This window comes from Phyllobates terribilis, unplaced genomic scaffold (assembly GCF_046119375.1).
Source record: "Phyllobates terribilis strain yellow unplaced genomic scaffold, ASM4611937v1 Scaffold_5__5_contigs__length_657084704, whole genome shotgun sequence".
NCBI classification, from domain to species: domain Eukaryota; kingdom Metazoa; phylum Chordata; class Amphibia; order Anura; family Dendrobatidae; genus Phyllobates; species Phyllobates terribilis.
This window is the reverse complement of record NW_027362765.1, coordinates 639,693,499-639,707,449: the sequence shown is the minus strand read 5'-3', so window position 1 is coordinate 639,707,449 and position 13,951 is coordinate 639,693,499. Positions and strand designations below refer to the sequence as shown.

The window sequence follows — 13,951 nt, the reverse complement described above, 5'->3', positions numbered from 1 at the left end:
ACAATTATTTAATCTGTCCAATTACTTTTGGTTCCTTTAAAAACAGGGTGGCACATGTTAAGGAGCTGAAACTCCTAAACCCTTCATCCAATTTTATTGTGGATACCCTCAAATGAAAGCTGAAAGTCTGAACTTCAACTGCATCGAAATTGTTTTGTTTAAAATTCATTGTGGTAATGTCTAGAACCAAAATTAGAAAAATGTTCTCTCTGTCCAAATATATATGGACCTAACTGTATGTAACTATATTCCGCAAAAGCATGAAAAAAAAATCTAAATGTTTAAACCTTTTCTGCTGTTTAGTAGATTTCAGAGCACTAGATGCTGTGCATTAGATGAAATTAAAGGGGGTGACCACTGCTGGACAACCTCTTAAAGGGAAACTGTCACCCCCTGGGAGTTTTCAGACCTCTAATATGGGCATACAGGTGATAGAAATGTAAATCTATACATACCTGTATGCCTCATATTAGAGGTCTGGTTGGTTTGAAATGTCTTTTTATTCAATCTGTTTACTGATGCTTGGGGGACGGGAAGAAATCCCCGCCTACTTTATGAATTACAATGTCCCCCACACCCACTCCCTTGCCCTGTGACATGCAGTCTCGTCTTCCAAGTCCCGCACATGCTCACATCACCTTTAACACAAGGCGCACTTTTTTTTTTCTCCCAGCTATGTGACTCCCTGGCGTCTGCTCACAAGATCACTGCTGGAAACATAACCGGGAGAAAAAAGTGTGACTCGTGCTAAAGGGAATCTGTCACCCCCCGGGTGATATCAGACCACTACTATGGCCATACAGGTTATAGAAAAGTAAGGCTATGTGCCCACGATGCAGAAATGCATGCGGATTTTACATGGGTTTTTCCCGCCAGGTAGAAGAGTTTGTCAAGCGTTTTTGCATGCATTTCTACATGCGGGTTATCAAGCGCTTTTCCAAGCGATTTTAGCATCATTTGGAAAAGTGCTTGACAACTTGGTCACACTATATAAATCCATGCAACCGGCATTAATTTATATAGTGTGACCAAGTAATAGTTAAAAAAGAAAATAAAAAATAATAAAAATAAAATAAGAATGGTGAAAAGTAAAAAATAAAGATTGTACTTGCCTTCTGATGGCCCGTGGTCTTCTTCTCTGATGTGTCCAGTTTCCCCTGTGTCTCGTGGTGGTGTGAAGGACCTGCGATGACTTCATTGAGTCATGTGACAGGTCACGCGACCGCCGACGTCAGTGGTCGCGTGACCTGTCTCATGACTCAATGACGTCATGTCAGGTCCTCACACCACCGCGAGCCGCCCAACACACCGTACACATCGCTGAGGAGACCGAGGGACATCAGAAGGTAAGTATAATCTTTATTTTTTTATTTTAAATTCTTTTTTACAGGTACCGTGGCTTTTTTTTTTACAGGAACCATTTTACAACTACGCTGCGTGTCCGCAAAATTAATGGACATGCTGCGTATTTTTCCGCAATGATAATCCGCAGCGGAAATTTCCGCACAGCACATGCGGATTATCATTGGGGACCATGGGGCACATATTACCAAGCGTTTAAGCGTTTTCGCTGCGGATATTCCACGGCAAAAACTCTTGAAAAACGCATAGTGGGCACGCAGCCTTAATCTATATATACCTGTAGGGCCCATAGCAAAGGTCTGATTGCAGAGAAAAGCACTTTAATTAATTATTTTTTCCACAGGCTTGAAGCAAACCTCGCTTATGTGCTTATTATTCCCCTAAATCCCCGCCTCTCTGCTTAATTAGCATACCCCTGCCTACACGTCACAGGGCCCTGTTACAGAACCTGTGTAGTGCACTGTGCTTCCTGACTTCCGGGCACGCGCAGAGGGCCGCTCACATAGAGCGCGCTTTGCTTCATCCCGGCCCCGTCTGCCTTTGCACTTCGCCGCAGGGTTCTATTGCGCAGGTGCTGGGAGTCACTGTCACTTTCTGGCGCCTGCGCAATAGAAACCTGCGGCGCAGAGCACAGGTAGACGGGGCCGGGATGAAGCAAAGCGTGCTCTATGTGAGCGGCGCTTTGCGAATGCCCGGAAGTCAGGAAGCACAGTGCACGTCACAGGGTCTGTCACAGGGCCCTGTGACATGCAGGGGAGGGGGGATATGATAATTAAGCACACAGGCGGGGATTGCTAGGCGTCTCCCGGACACCAAGCCTGTGGAAAAAAGAATTGATTAAAGTCCTTTATGCCCATAGTAGAGGTCTGATATCGCCCAGGGGGGTGACACATTCCCTTTAAAGGTGAGGTGAGCGTGCGCGGGACCTGGAAGATGAGACTGCACGTCACATGCAGGGGAGTGGGGTTGGGTAACATTTTAATTCACAAAGTAGGCGGGGATTTCTTCACCCCAAGCATCAGTATACGGATTGAATAAAAAGACATTTTAAATCAGCTAGACCTCTACTCTGGGCCATAGTGGTAGGTATACATTTACATTTCTATCACCTGAGGTCAGATAAGTGCCAGGGGGTGACAGATTCCCTTTAATAATGGACCAAGTTGCTATCTAAATTAATAATGGTGAAAAAAAGCAATATGATGTTGCTCTTCTGTTTTTAGCCTTCTGTTCCCCGCTTGTCTCTTAACATACAAATATCCCATAATTGCTGCCGTGGTCATGTGACATTTGTTCATGCCAGGAGATGGGCAGAGTGCACAGGGCTGAGGGCAGAGGTGCAACGCCGACAGATTGGTAAATCCAACATGGTGTTCATTTAGCTGTATCTCTGTGGCGATAAGTTACAGACCTAGCATCAAGGGCAAACAAATGTTGCGCTTGTTATACGGCCCATGTAGCACAACATACCTTTTGAAGAAAGAAAACCCTGCTTCTTGTATGAGAGCTGTATGTGTACATCAATTGGTAGGAGCACAAATAATAGTTACAAGCTCACTTGGGAATGGCGAGTGTTTTTTTACATGATGATAATCAGATTGTTAGATAATCCGGGCTGTGGAGTCGGTAAGCTAAACCTCCGACTCCACAGCACGGCCTCACTACGGAGCGTGTACATAAAGTGCAGCACAGATTCATCTCACCTAAAAGCAGAGATCCTTAGATCAGGAACAGAACAGACCTTTATAGGACATTTCACAACTTTCCCAAATTCTTATGAAAACATTTACAGCACATCCTGCATTATACTACTGTACCCAATTTATTATATATTTTCAGAGTCGGTCCATTTTGTACCGACTCCACCTAAATGGAGACAGACTCCACAGCCCTGGTTACATTTATTAAATCAGTAAGGTGACTGAGGTTGAAACGTCAGTGGAGTAGCTGTATAGAGCTACTATATATGCATATGTGCTAATCACACTGCCCTGCAGTTACGCAATGTGGCACTTAGCAGTGGTATTTTTGTGCCAGACATCCATATAACTGATTTGTGAGCTACAGTGTATAGTTTGATGGATAGATATATTTGTGTGTGTATGTATGTGTGTGTGTATATAAATTAACACCTGTGGAATTATATACTTAACAAAAAAGTGTGAAACAACTGAAAATATGTCTTATATTCTAGGTTCTTCAAAGTAGCCACCTTTTGCTTTGATGACTGCTTTGCACACTCTTGGCATTCTCTTGATGAGCTTCAAGAAGTAGTCACTGAAAATGGTCTTCCAACAATCTTGAAGGAGTTCCCAGAGATGCTTAGCACTTGTTGGCCCTTTTGCCTTCACTCTGCGGTCCAGCTCACCCCAAACCATCTCAATTGGGTTCAGATCTGGTGACTGTGGAGGCCAGGTCATCTGGCGTAGCACCCCATCACTCTCCTCCTTGGTCAAATAGCCCTTACACAGCCTGGAGGTGTGTTTGGGGTAATTGTCCTGTTGAAAAATAAATGATGGTCCAACTAAACGCAAACCGAATGGAATAGCATGTCGCTGCAAGATGCTGTGGTAGCCATGCTGGTTCAGTATGCCTTCAATTTTGAATAAATCCCCAACAGTGTCACCAGCAAAGCACCATCACACCACCTCCATGCTTCACGGTGGGAACCAGGCATGTAGAGTCCATCCGTTCACCTTTTCTGCGTCGCACAAAGACACGGTGGTTGGAACCAAAGATCTCAAATTTGGACTCATCAGACCAAAGCACAGATTTCCACTGGTCTAATGTCGATTCCTTGTGTTCTTTAGCCCAAACAAGTCTCTTCTGCTTGTTGCCTGTCCTTAGCAGTGGTTTCCTAGCAGCTATTTTACCATGATGGCCTGCTGCACAAAGTCTCCTCTTAACAGTTGTTGAAGAGATGTGTCTGCTGCTAGAACGCTGTGTGGCATTGACCTGGTCTCTAATCTGAGCTGCTGTTAACCTGCGATTTCTGAGGCTGGTGACTCAGATAAACTGATCCTCAGAAGCAGAGGTGACTCTTGGTCTTCCTTTCCTGGGGCGGTCCTCATGTGAGCCAGTTTCTTTGTAGCGCTTGATGGTTTTTGCAACTGCACTTGGGGACACTTTCAAAGTTTTCCCAATTTTTCACACTGACTGACCTTCATTTCTTAAAGTAATGATGGCCAATCTTTTTTCTTAGCTGCTTTTTTCTTGCCATAATACAAATTCTAATAGTCTTTTCAGTAGGACTATCAGCTGTGTATCCACCTGACTTCTGCACAACACAACTGATGGTCCCAACCCCATTAATAAGGCAAGAAATCCCACTTATTAAACCTGACAGGGCACACCTGTGAAGTGAAAACCATTTCCGGTGACTACCTCTTGAAGCTCATCAAAAGAATGCCAAGAGTGTGCAAAGCAGTCATCAAAGCAAAAGGTGGCTACTTTGAAGAACCTAGAATATAAGACATATTTTCAGTTGTTTCACACTTTTTTGTTAAGTGTATAATTCCACATGTGTTAATTCATAGTTTTGATGCCTTCAGTGTGAATGTACAATTTTCATAGTCATGAAAATGCATAAAAATCATTAAATGAGGTGTGTCCAAACGTTTGGTCTGTACTGTATATATAATATAATATATGTATGTGTGTATGTATATATATCTATATCTATATCCATATGTATATTTGTCACAGGGCCCTGTGATGTGCAGGGGAGGGGTGGATATGATAACTAAACAGAGAGTCGGGGATTTAGGGGAATAATAAGCACATAGGCAGGGATTTCTTGACATTCTACAGGAACGGGGAAGGAGACAGTAGGTTGGGGGGTGGTTGCAGTAGCTTTGATGTTGAGGTTGCAGCAAGCTAGGTCATGGCAGGCTGTTAGCTTGTTTGAAGAGATGGGTTTTCAGGTTCCGTCTGAAGGATTCAAATGTGGAGGCTAATCAGACGTGTTGAGGCACAGAATTCCATAGGATGGGGAGAAATCTTGGAGGCGATTGGGTGAGGAACGAATAAGTGTGTAGGAGAGGAGGTGGCCTTTGGAGGACTGGAGATTACGTGAGGAAATATATCGGGAGATTAGTTCAGAGATGTACAGAGAGGAAAGGTTATGGATGGCTTTGTAGGTCAGTGTTTGTAGTTTGAACTGAATATTCTGCACAATTGGGGGCCAGTGAAGAGATTTTCAAAGGGGGGTAGCGGAGGAGTAGCGATGCGAGAGATGAACCAGTCGCGCAGCAGAGTTGAGGATGGACTGGAGGGGTGTGAGAGTGGTAGCAGGTAGGCCACAGAGGAGCTTGCTGTTGTTGTCGAGGCGGGAGATGATGAGGGCATGCACAACCAGTTTAGTAGATGGAGGGATTCTGGAAATTTTTGAGCTGCAGGCAACAAGAAGTGGCGAGAGCTTGGATGTGGGGTTTGAAGGACAGGGAAGATTCAAGGGTTACTCTGAGGCAGCGGATTGCCGGTACTGGGGAAAGTGTGGCGTCATTTATTGTGATAGAAATATCAGGTGGGGAAGATACGCAAGATGGGGGAAAGATGAGTTCAGTTTTGTCCACATTGAGCTTTAGGAAGCAAGAGGAGAAAAAGGAGGATATGGCTAATAGACATGCTGGAATTATGGACAGCAGAGCGGTGACATCTGTGCCAGAGAGGTAGATCTGGGTGTCATCAGCGTACAAATGGTATTGGAAGCCGTGAGATTTTGAGCTGTCCCAGGCCAAGGGTATAGATTGAGAAGAGTAGTGGTCCTAGGACAGAGCCTTGAGGGACTCCCAGAGTGGGGGCGGGATGAGGAGGTAGCGTGGGAGATGCTAAATATGCGGTTAAAAAGGTATGAGGAGATCCAAGATGGGGCAAGTTTTTGATGCCAAAGGAAGAGAGGATCTGTAGTAGGACTGGCAGTGGTCAACTGTGTCAAAGGCTGAGGACAAGTCAAGGAGAACAGAGAATTGTCAGCTTTGGCTGTAAGTAATTAGTAATTTTGGTAAGGGCTAGTTTCGGTGGAATGGTGTGGGTGGAAGCCAGATTGTCGGTTGTCGAAGAGGGTTAGATGAGAAGTGAGAGGAAAGTTCAGCGTGAACGTGTTGCACAAGGAGTTTGGAGGCAAATGGGAGCAACAATATAGGGCGGTAGCTAGACAAGGCGGTTGGGTCGAGGGATGGCTTTTTGAGGATGGGCGTGATTGTGGCATGTTTGAAGGCAGCGGGGAAGGTACCAGAAGTTAGTGATAGGCTGAAGAGATGGGTAAGGGATGGGATGAGTGTGGGGAATGAGTGTCGAGGTCGACCGAGTCAATAGCTGATGTGAGAATGGCATTGTAGAAAGCAGTGGCGTTGACTGTGTCGTGGAGTGAGGATATGGATATCAGTGGTAGAATAGAGTCAGAGAGTGTACGAGTGTCTAGATGTGCAAGGTTTCTGCGGGGGTGTGCTAGTTGCTGGACATGGGTGGCAGGTGAGGGGGACTGGGATGAGAAAAAGAGTAGATGGTGGTCAGATAAGGGTAAGGGGGAGGTTTTGAGGTTAGATCGGGAGCAGAGTCGGATGAAGGTGAGGTCTAGTGTGTGTCCGTCTGTGTGGGTAGCTCAGGAGGACGAAGTCCAAAGGATGAAGTAAGCGACAGGAGTTTAGATGCTGTTGACTGGCGAATGTCAGTGGGGATGTTGAAATCACCCATGATGATTGTGGGAATGTCAGCAGAGAGAAAGTAAAGAAGCCAAGAGGAGAATTGGTCAATAAAGGCAGTGACCGGGCTCGGAGGTCGGTATGACAGCCACTTGGAGGTTGGAGGGAGAGTAGATGCGGACAGAGTGGACTTCAAAAGAAGGGAGGGTAGAGGTGGGATAGGGATAAAGGTGTAGTTGGTAGAAAGGAAAAGACCTACTCCTCCACCATGTCTGTTACCAGGGCGAGGAGTGTGGGTGAAGTGGAGCCCACTATAACACAGCGCAGCAGGGAAGACAGTGTCGGCGTGTGTCAACCATGTCTCTGTGATGCCCAGGAAGGAGAGATGGGCCTCTCTGAGAGGTAAAGAGGTCGTGGACAAAATAGAGCTTGTTGCAGACAGTGGGCGTTCCAAAGTGCTCCAGAGAGAGGGAGCAGGGGGGTGGGGGTGGGGGTTAGGGGCAGGGGTTTTATGTAGGAGAGGTTGCGGTAGTTTGCAGTTGGTTGGAAGCGATAGGAGGAGGAATTGGTGGTAGTTGTGAATTATGGGGCTCCAGGATTGGGAGATATGGTTCCAGCAGGTGGGAGAAGGAGAGTGTCCGGCTTGTTTTTTGTTTATAGATAGATCTGAGGTTGAGGAGTAGGTCTGCAGATGAGGTCAGGTGAGGGGGTAAGCGGGAAGGAGAGATTATTATTTGGTTAGAGAGTGCTGGGGTTTGGGGGATAGCGAAGGAGAGTAAGGATTAGTGGTGCAAAGACAGCAAGGGCATATGTAAGCATAATGAAGGTTTAAGTGTGAATGAGAGAGAGAAACTAAGCACAATTAGTAAATAGTTACTACTACCTTCTGGCCTATTTCCGGCTTATTTCAGATTAAGACCCTTAAGCAGGACCCTTCAGAGCCAGACCCATCTTTATCTAGAAGTTTCATCTCTACCCAATGTGGGTTTGCGTTTTTTTTATTTATTGGGATTCGCCCTTTTATGATTCAGAATAAGATGTTTAGATTTTTCTACCGCTTCAATTAAGTGCTTATGACCTGCTATTAAAGGGAATCTGACATCTGATACTTGCTGCCCAATCTGAGGGTGGCATGATTCAGGCAGTGGCTGAGATCAGTTAGTGGATTGGGCATCAAGTGTCAGATGTCAGGTTCACTGTAAAGCGCTTGCACGTACTGTGCGTGTTCGGCTACTGCTGCTAGACTGCATTTGTGGCCGGTTCCTTTGGCAATAAGCTGTAAACAATAAAAAAGAAAATTTTTAAGTAACCTGTCGCCATGAAAATGCAGTCCTATCTGCAGGCATCATGTTATTGAGGAGGAGGAGGAACAGATTAGATTGATATATAGTTTTGTGAAAAAAAAATTCAGTATAAGCTGTTTTCATCACCTAAATCTGTTCTTTCTGAGACTTTCAGTCCAGTGGGCAGTCCTGTCAATGATTGACATCTATCACTGTGAGTACACTTGTACAGAGAAAGTTGTCAATCACTGATAGGACCGCCAACTGGACAGAAAATCTCAAAGGGCAGAGGTTTGTGATGAAAATACGGGTTATACTGAACTTTTTTTCTGTAAACTATAGATCACTCTAATTTGATTTTCCTTCTCAATAACATGATGCTTGCAGATAGGACTGCATTTTCATGGTGACAGGTTCCCTTTAATATCAGGAGAACAGATGCAAATTTTAATGAAAAGTAACGGCAACAGTGATTATGTATTTTATCAAATGCAACATATGTAATATTTTATGTAAGATTCACTTCTACGTCATTAAAAACACATGCAATAGAACATCTAAATAGGTTTTGTGATACTAACACACAAGGTTTCCAATCCAGTTAAAATGTATTACTTTTATACTGCAGTTAAAAGGATTGTTCACCACTCGGGGAAACCCCCTCCTCAATCCCTATGTTTTCCCCTTGTAAAATAATACATATACTCACCTCTGTTGCCGGTGCTGTTCCAGAGGTGTCGACACGGGGTCTCCCAGGGCTCGCATAACATTGTCATACGATCCTTGCGGCCAATCAGCGCTTGCTTCACTCTGCCCTATGGGTGTTATTTTACTGGGCCAAACAAGGATTGAGATGGGGTTGTCCAAGTAGTGGACAACCCATTTAAAGACGGCGTCTGTCTGAAAATGCAGTACTTTATATGCATGTACTTTGTGGAGTTTTAAAATCTTCTAATAAAAATTGTGACCTGCAGGTTAAAACTTATTTCAAGATTTGTCAATGAAATGAAAGCCCTCTAGGGTATTATTATAGACTGCAAATAATGTTTTTATACATATTTCTGGCAATATGATTTCTTTTCAGTTACATCGCCTGATACCAGTGTGTCAATATTTAGCTGGCAAGTTAATACGTATGGACAAAATAAGCCTTCAATTTACATGGGAGTGTTTGATATAAATCGTTGGTCTCAAGCACAGATGCCGGATTCTTTAAGGTAAGATTTTTTTTTTGTGGGAGAGGAGAGTAATGGCATTCCTTTCATTGTATACTCCAATTATTTCTTTCTCTCACAGGCCTGGTCAGTTTCTTCGAAACTGTTCATATGTTGCATTTTGGTCTCTTGAAGCCTTGACAAACATGACTGATGACACCATCTTTGATGTTCTTGTACATGAACGTAGTTTGAGTAGAGGTGTTCCGCCTGCATATCCACCACCAGAACAGTTCTACTTTCCAAGCACCTATAATTTTGGTAATTATTATTTTTAATTATTATTGATGGTCTTGAATAGTAAATTAATGTATATATATTTTTTCCTATATAAATTAGACCTATTTTAATATAGTAATGTTTATGTACCCCTCCTGCTACAGTTTGACCCTGTGATAGTACTTGCTCTGGCATTATTACGGCACCCTGATTTTGTGCCATTATTAGTCATTGTTCGCTTCTGGGATTTGAACTGAAAACTCTGTCTGGAAGCCAGTGCAGTAGCCATTGAGCTATACACTGAATAAATCTAGGCGTTCTATTTGGTTATATGATTTTCAGTGCAAACCAGTCTGCAACTCATTGGGACTTTCACACATACCTCCTCCAAGCCAAATATAAATGATGTGTGACTTTGATATGTGATTCTGATATCTGACTTTCTTCAAACATCAGAATCACAGTGACTTTTAGACACCTCGGGTATTTTCATGGTTGATCTCATAAGCCAAGAAAAACTTCTTTCGTCAATTGAGTGAATAGCTCAATGGTAAGTGCACTGGCTTCTGGACAAAGTTTTGGGTTCAAGTCCCAGCGAATAGTGACTTTTTTTTTTATCACATGTCAGTCGGTTCTCAGACAAGGTATTTAGCCTCAAACTGGCATTATTCTGATGTTTGACTTTGATGTCTGATCATGTCCTAAAATGGACACTGTAAGTTGATCCCCTCGCTTTTCCCTGTCATAAACAGGTACAGTGTTCCACCTCACCCATCTCCTCCTCACCCTTTCAGCAGCAATAATGTGCCATCTGTCCATTCCACATCTCATCCCTATATATCACCAAGAACAAATGCCACTTCTCCATCCCACCTGTCATCAGGAATGATGCACCACTTGTCTGTCCCTCTCCCGTCCTCACCTGTGATCAGTAGGAATGATGTGCCATCTCTCCATCCCACGCCTTATTAGCAGGACACACGGTGCATTGTGAAAGTATTTGGCCCCCTTGAACTTTTATACCTTTTGCCACATTTCTGGCTTCAAACATAAAGATAGAAAATTCTAATTTTTTTGGGAAGAACGAACAACAAGTGGGACACAATCATGAAGTGGAACGAAATTTCTTGGATATTTTAAACTTTTTTAAAAAATTAAAAACTAATTTAGGTTTAATGAGTTTTCTGACAATATTTTTTTTGTTTTCTGTCATATTGAAGATGCTACTTGCTTGTTGAATTCCGGAGTTATCCACATCACATGCACTGGCTTTCATAAAGAGGTAAAAGAACAATGAAATCTTTCCTATCTAAAATTGACAAATTTGCTTGAGATTTTTATTTATTGAAAATTATAATTTTTTTCTTTAAAAGGAATCTGTCAGCATGTTTTTGCTATGTAAATTAAGGACAGCATGACGGGGATAAAACACTAAACTCAATGGTGTCATATGTCCACGCTGTGTGGTGGTGTTACACTTTAATCACCTTGATTAACATTGCTGTGAGGATCCGGCAGGCAATTGTCCAACTCAGCCCCGTTCTGTGATAAGCACCTCACTGTCTGTAGAGAGCCTGGTGTGGGCAGGGGCAGCTTTCTCATCTCTGCTGCATTGCTAAACCTAAAAATTGTGTCCCTACTACTGCACCCAGTAATCAAAGTGGTACATCGTTGGATTCAGGGTCTCTTTGCCTACATCATGCTGCTTAGAGGAGGTAGCAATAATCTGCTGAGAGATTCCCTGTGATAATTAAATCTTCTTAGAACAGTTTATATACAGTAGATGCACTTTTTTGCTATGTTTTTGCAACACTTTTCACCTACTGAAATGAATGGGAAAAATAACGCTTTTCATACACCATACATACATACATACATACATACAACAAAATGCACGTTTGTACGCAGTGATTTTTTTTGCCAACACTTTGTTTTGGGGCAGAAACATTTGCAGCAAAAATGCAATGTCTGAACATTTATGTTTCTGCTTGTCAATGGAAATCATTAAAGTGAACCTGTCACAAGGTTTGTCCCATATAAGATATGGCCACCACCTTTCAGCCCTGATATACAGCATTCTATAATGCAGTGTATATGCCCCCAAGCCGGCCTGCAAGACAATAAAAAGGGTGTCGCCCGTCCTTGTCCGGCGTCGTTGTCCTCCTTGCTTTGTGTGGATGACTCGTCCCGTACGTCATCCACAGATTCTCCCGGCATCGTGCTCCTACACAGGCGTACTTCTCTGTCCTGATGAGGGCAGAGTACAGTAGTGCAGTGCGCATGCGCCTGGGCTCTTTGATCTGTTCCGACACATGCACTGCAGTACTTTGCTCTGCCCTCGACAGGGCAGAGAAGTAGGCGTGCACAGGAGCGCAATGCCAGGGGACTGTATAGATGACATACGGGACGCGTCATCCACGCAAAGCAAGGAGGAGGATGACATCGCAAGAAGGGAGGCACCGAACCAAGACAAGCGACACCCCTCCACAAGTTTTCCAGTGATCAGGACCTCCTGATGTCAGGCTCGAGAGGATCGGGATTCTTCGCATTCCTCCTTCCTTTTGCCGTGGTCCGGAGGCCGACATCTTGCTGATCAAGGGGTCCCTCAGCCTGTCCGGTTGAGCCATGGCTCCCGAGGAAAACTGCTTCCCCCTCGGGGGGCTCTCAGTTCATGCTGCTCAAGCCCTGCGTGCAACTCCTATGCGTCCTGAAGATTGAATTCGCAGCACTTCCGGTTATAAAGGTAGCGACATGCAGACCTCTAGTGCCTGGTGAGCGTTCCACCGTGGAACGCACTTCTTCTTTTTTTTTTTTTTTAAATGGCGCCAAATCCTAAATTTAAGGTGAAATGCCTTTTTGATGATTTAAGTATTGTTAGAGGGGAGCCGAGGTTACCAGTGCATCCAGAATGACCGCTATGGAAGGACAAACCACTGGTCGCTCTGATACACCTGCTGAACCACCAGTACAAGTCAGTTATCTGGGGATTACTCCCTTTCTGTTTCACTCACTGATTCCATCTGTCTTCGTTAGTATTTTTATTATATGATCCCTTGTTCTTATAGGACAAGGTGATCCCTGAAAGATCTGTGATGCCTTTGGCCACTAAGAAAAGAGGGAAATGATTTGCCATCTGTAACACAAAGCTACCGGATACATATGGGAAACAATTATGCACTGACTGTATTGCCAAGGTGGTTAAGGAGGAACATTCCTCTTTTATGACTGATATAAGCACCATAATGTGGGAAGAATCTAGTTCTGAGGAGGAAGAATTGTCAGGTTACTCTGATCCTGAACAAGAGGAAAGAGAAGGATCTATCTCCGTTTCCCTAAAGGATAAAAATAAATCTTTTTTCCTGGGAAGATACTGATGTACTTTTATCAGCCGTGAGAAACACAATGAAAGTCGATGACACTCACCAGCCCTCCCCGGTACAGGATAAAACGATCGAGGTTTGAGAAGCCGTATGAACAGAGTATTCCCCGTTAATAATCATATTAAAGCCATGATACTAGAGGAGTGGAAAGACATGAAAAAGACACTAATTATTCCCAGAAGTTTCAAATCACGTCTACCGTTTGAACCAGAGGCAATTAAAATTATGGAAACAAATCACTAAAATTGATATCCCGATAGCCAGAGTAGCGAAGAAAGCATCCACCCTATTTGAGAACTCATCATGTTTGAAAAACCCTATGGACAGGAAAGCAGACTGTCTTCTCAAAAAGACCTGGGAGACCTCTGCTACAATAATAAAAGCTAAAATAGCAGCTACCTCGGTAGCAAGGTACATGAATATATAGTTAAAGCAATCAGAAGGTCATCTGAGGAAGAAGACTTCCAGAGATGAGGTCCTAGAATCCATTTCATTACTAAAAATGGCAATGGGATTTATGGCTGACTCCTCAGCCGAGTCAATTAGATTTGCTGCAAGGAATGGGGCACTTTCCACCATGGCTAGGCGAGCAATATTGCTAAAAACTTGGTCAGGTGATAGCCACTCCAAGAACAAACTGTGTTCCATCCCCTTTTCTGGCCTTTGAGTATTCGGTCCAGTTCTGGGCGATATGGTATAAAAAGCCTCAGAGGAAAAAAAGGGGTTTCCAGAAGAAAAACCTAAAGTATCATCCTTTCTGAGGCCTCGTTCCTATCAAAGACCAGAATATACTGGGAAGATGGAGCTACCCGAAGGAAGGTAATAGAAGGAATATCTTTGCCAGTGCAGGA

At 43.7% G+C, this 13,951-nt stretch overlaps 1 protein-coding gene across 1 annotated transcript in view; it reads left to right on the top strand.

The window, feature by feature from the left end:
- LOC141273819 (protein ELYS-like) overlaps positions 1 to 13,951 on the top strand; it is a 112,316-nt gene that overhangs the window by 23,136 nt on the left and 75,229 nt on the right. The window contains exons 9-11 of the mRNA XM_073686199.1: positions 9,372 to 9,504; positions 9,584 to 9,762; positions 10,941 to 11,002. Of these exons, the coding sequence (XP_073542300.1) occupies positions 9,372 to 9,504; positions 9,584 to 9,762; positions 10,941 to 11,002 (374 nt within the window). The remainder of the gene's footprint in view (positions 1 to 9,371; positions 9,505 to 9,583; positions 9,763 to 10,940; positions 11,003 to 13,951) is intronic.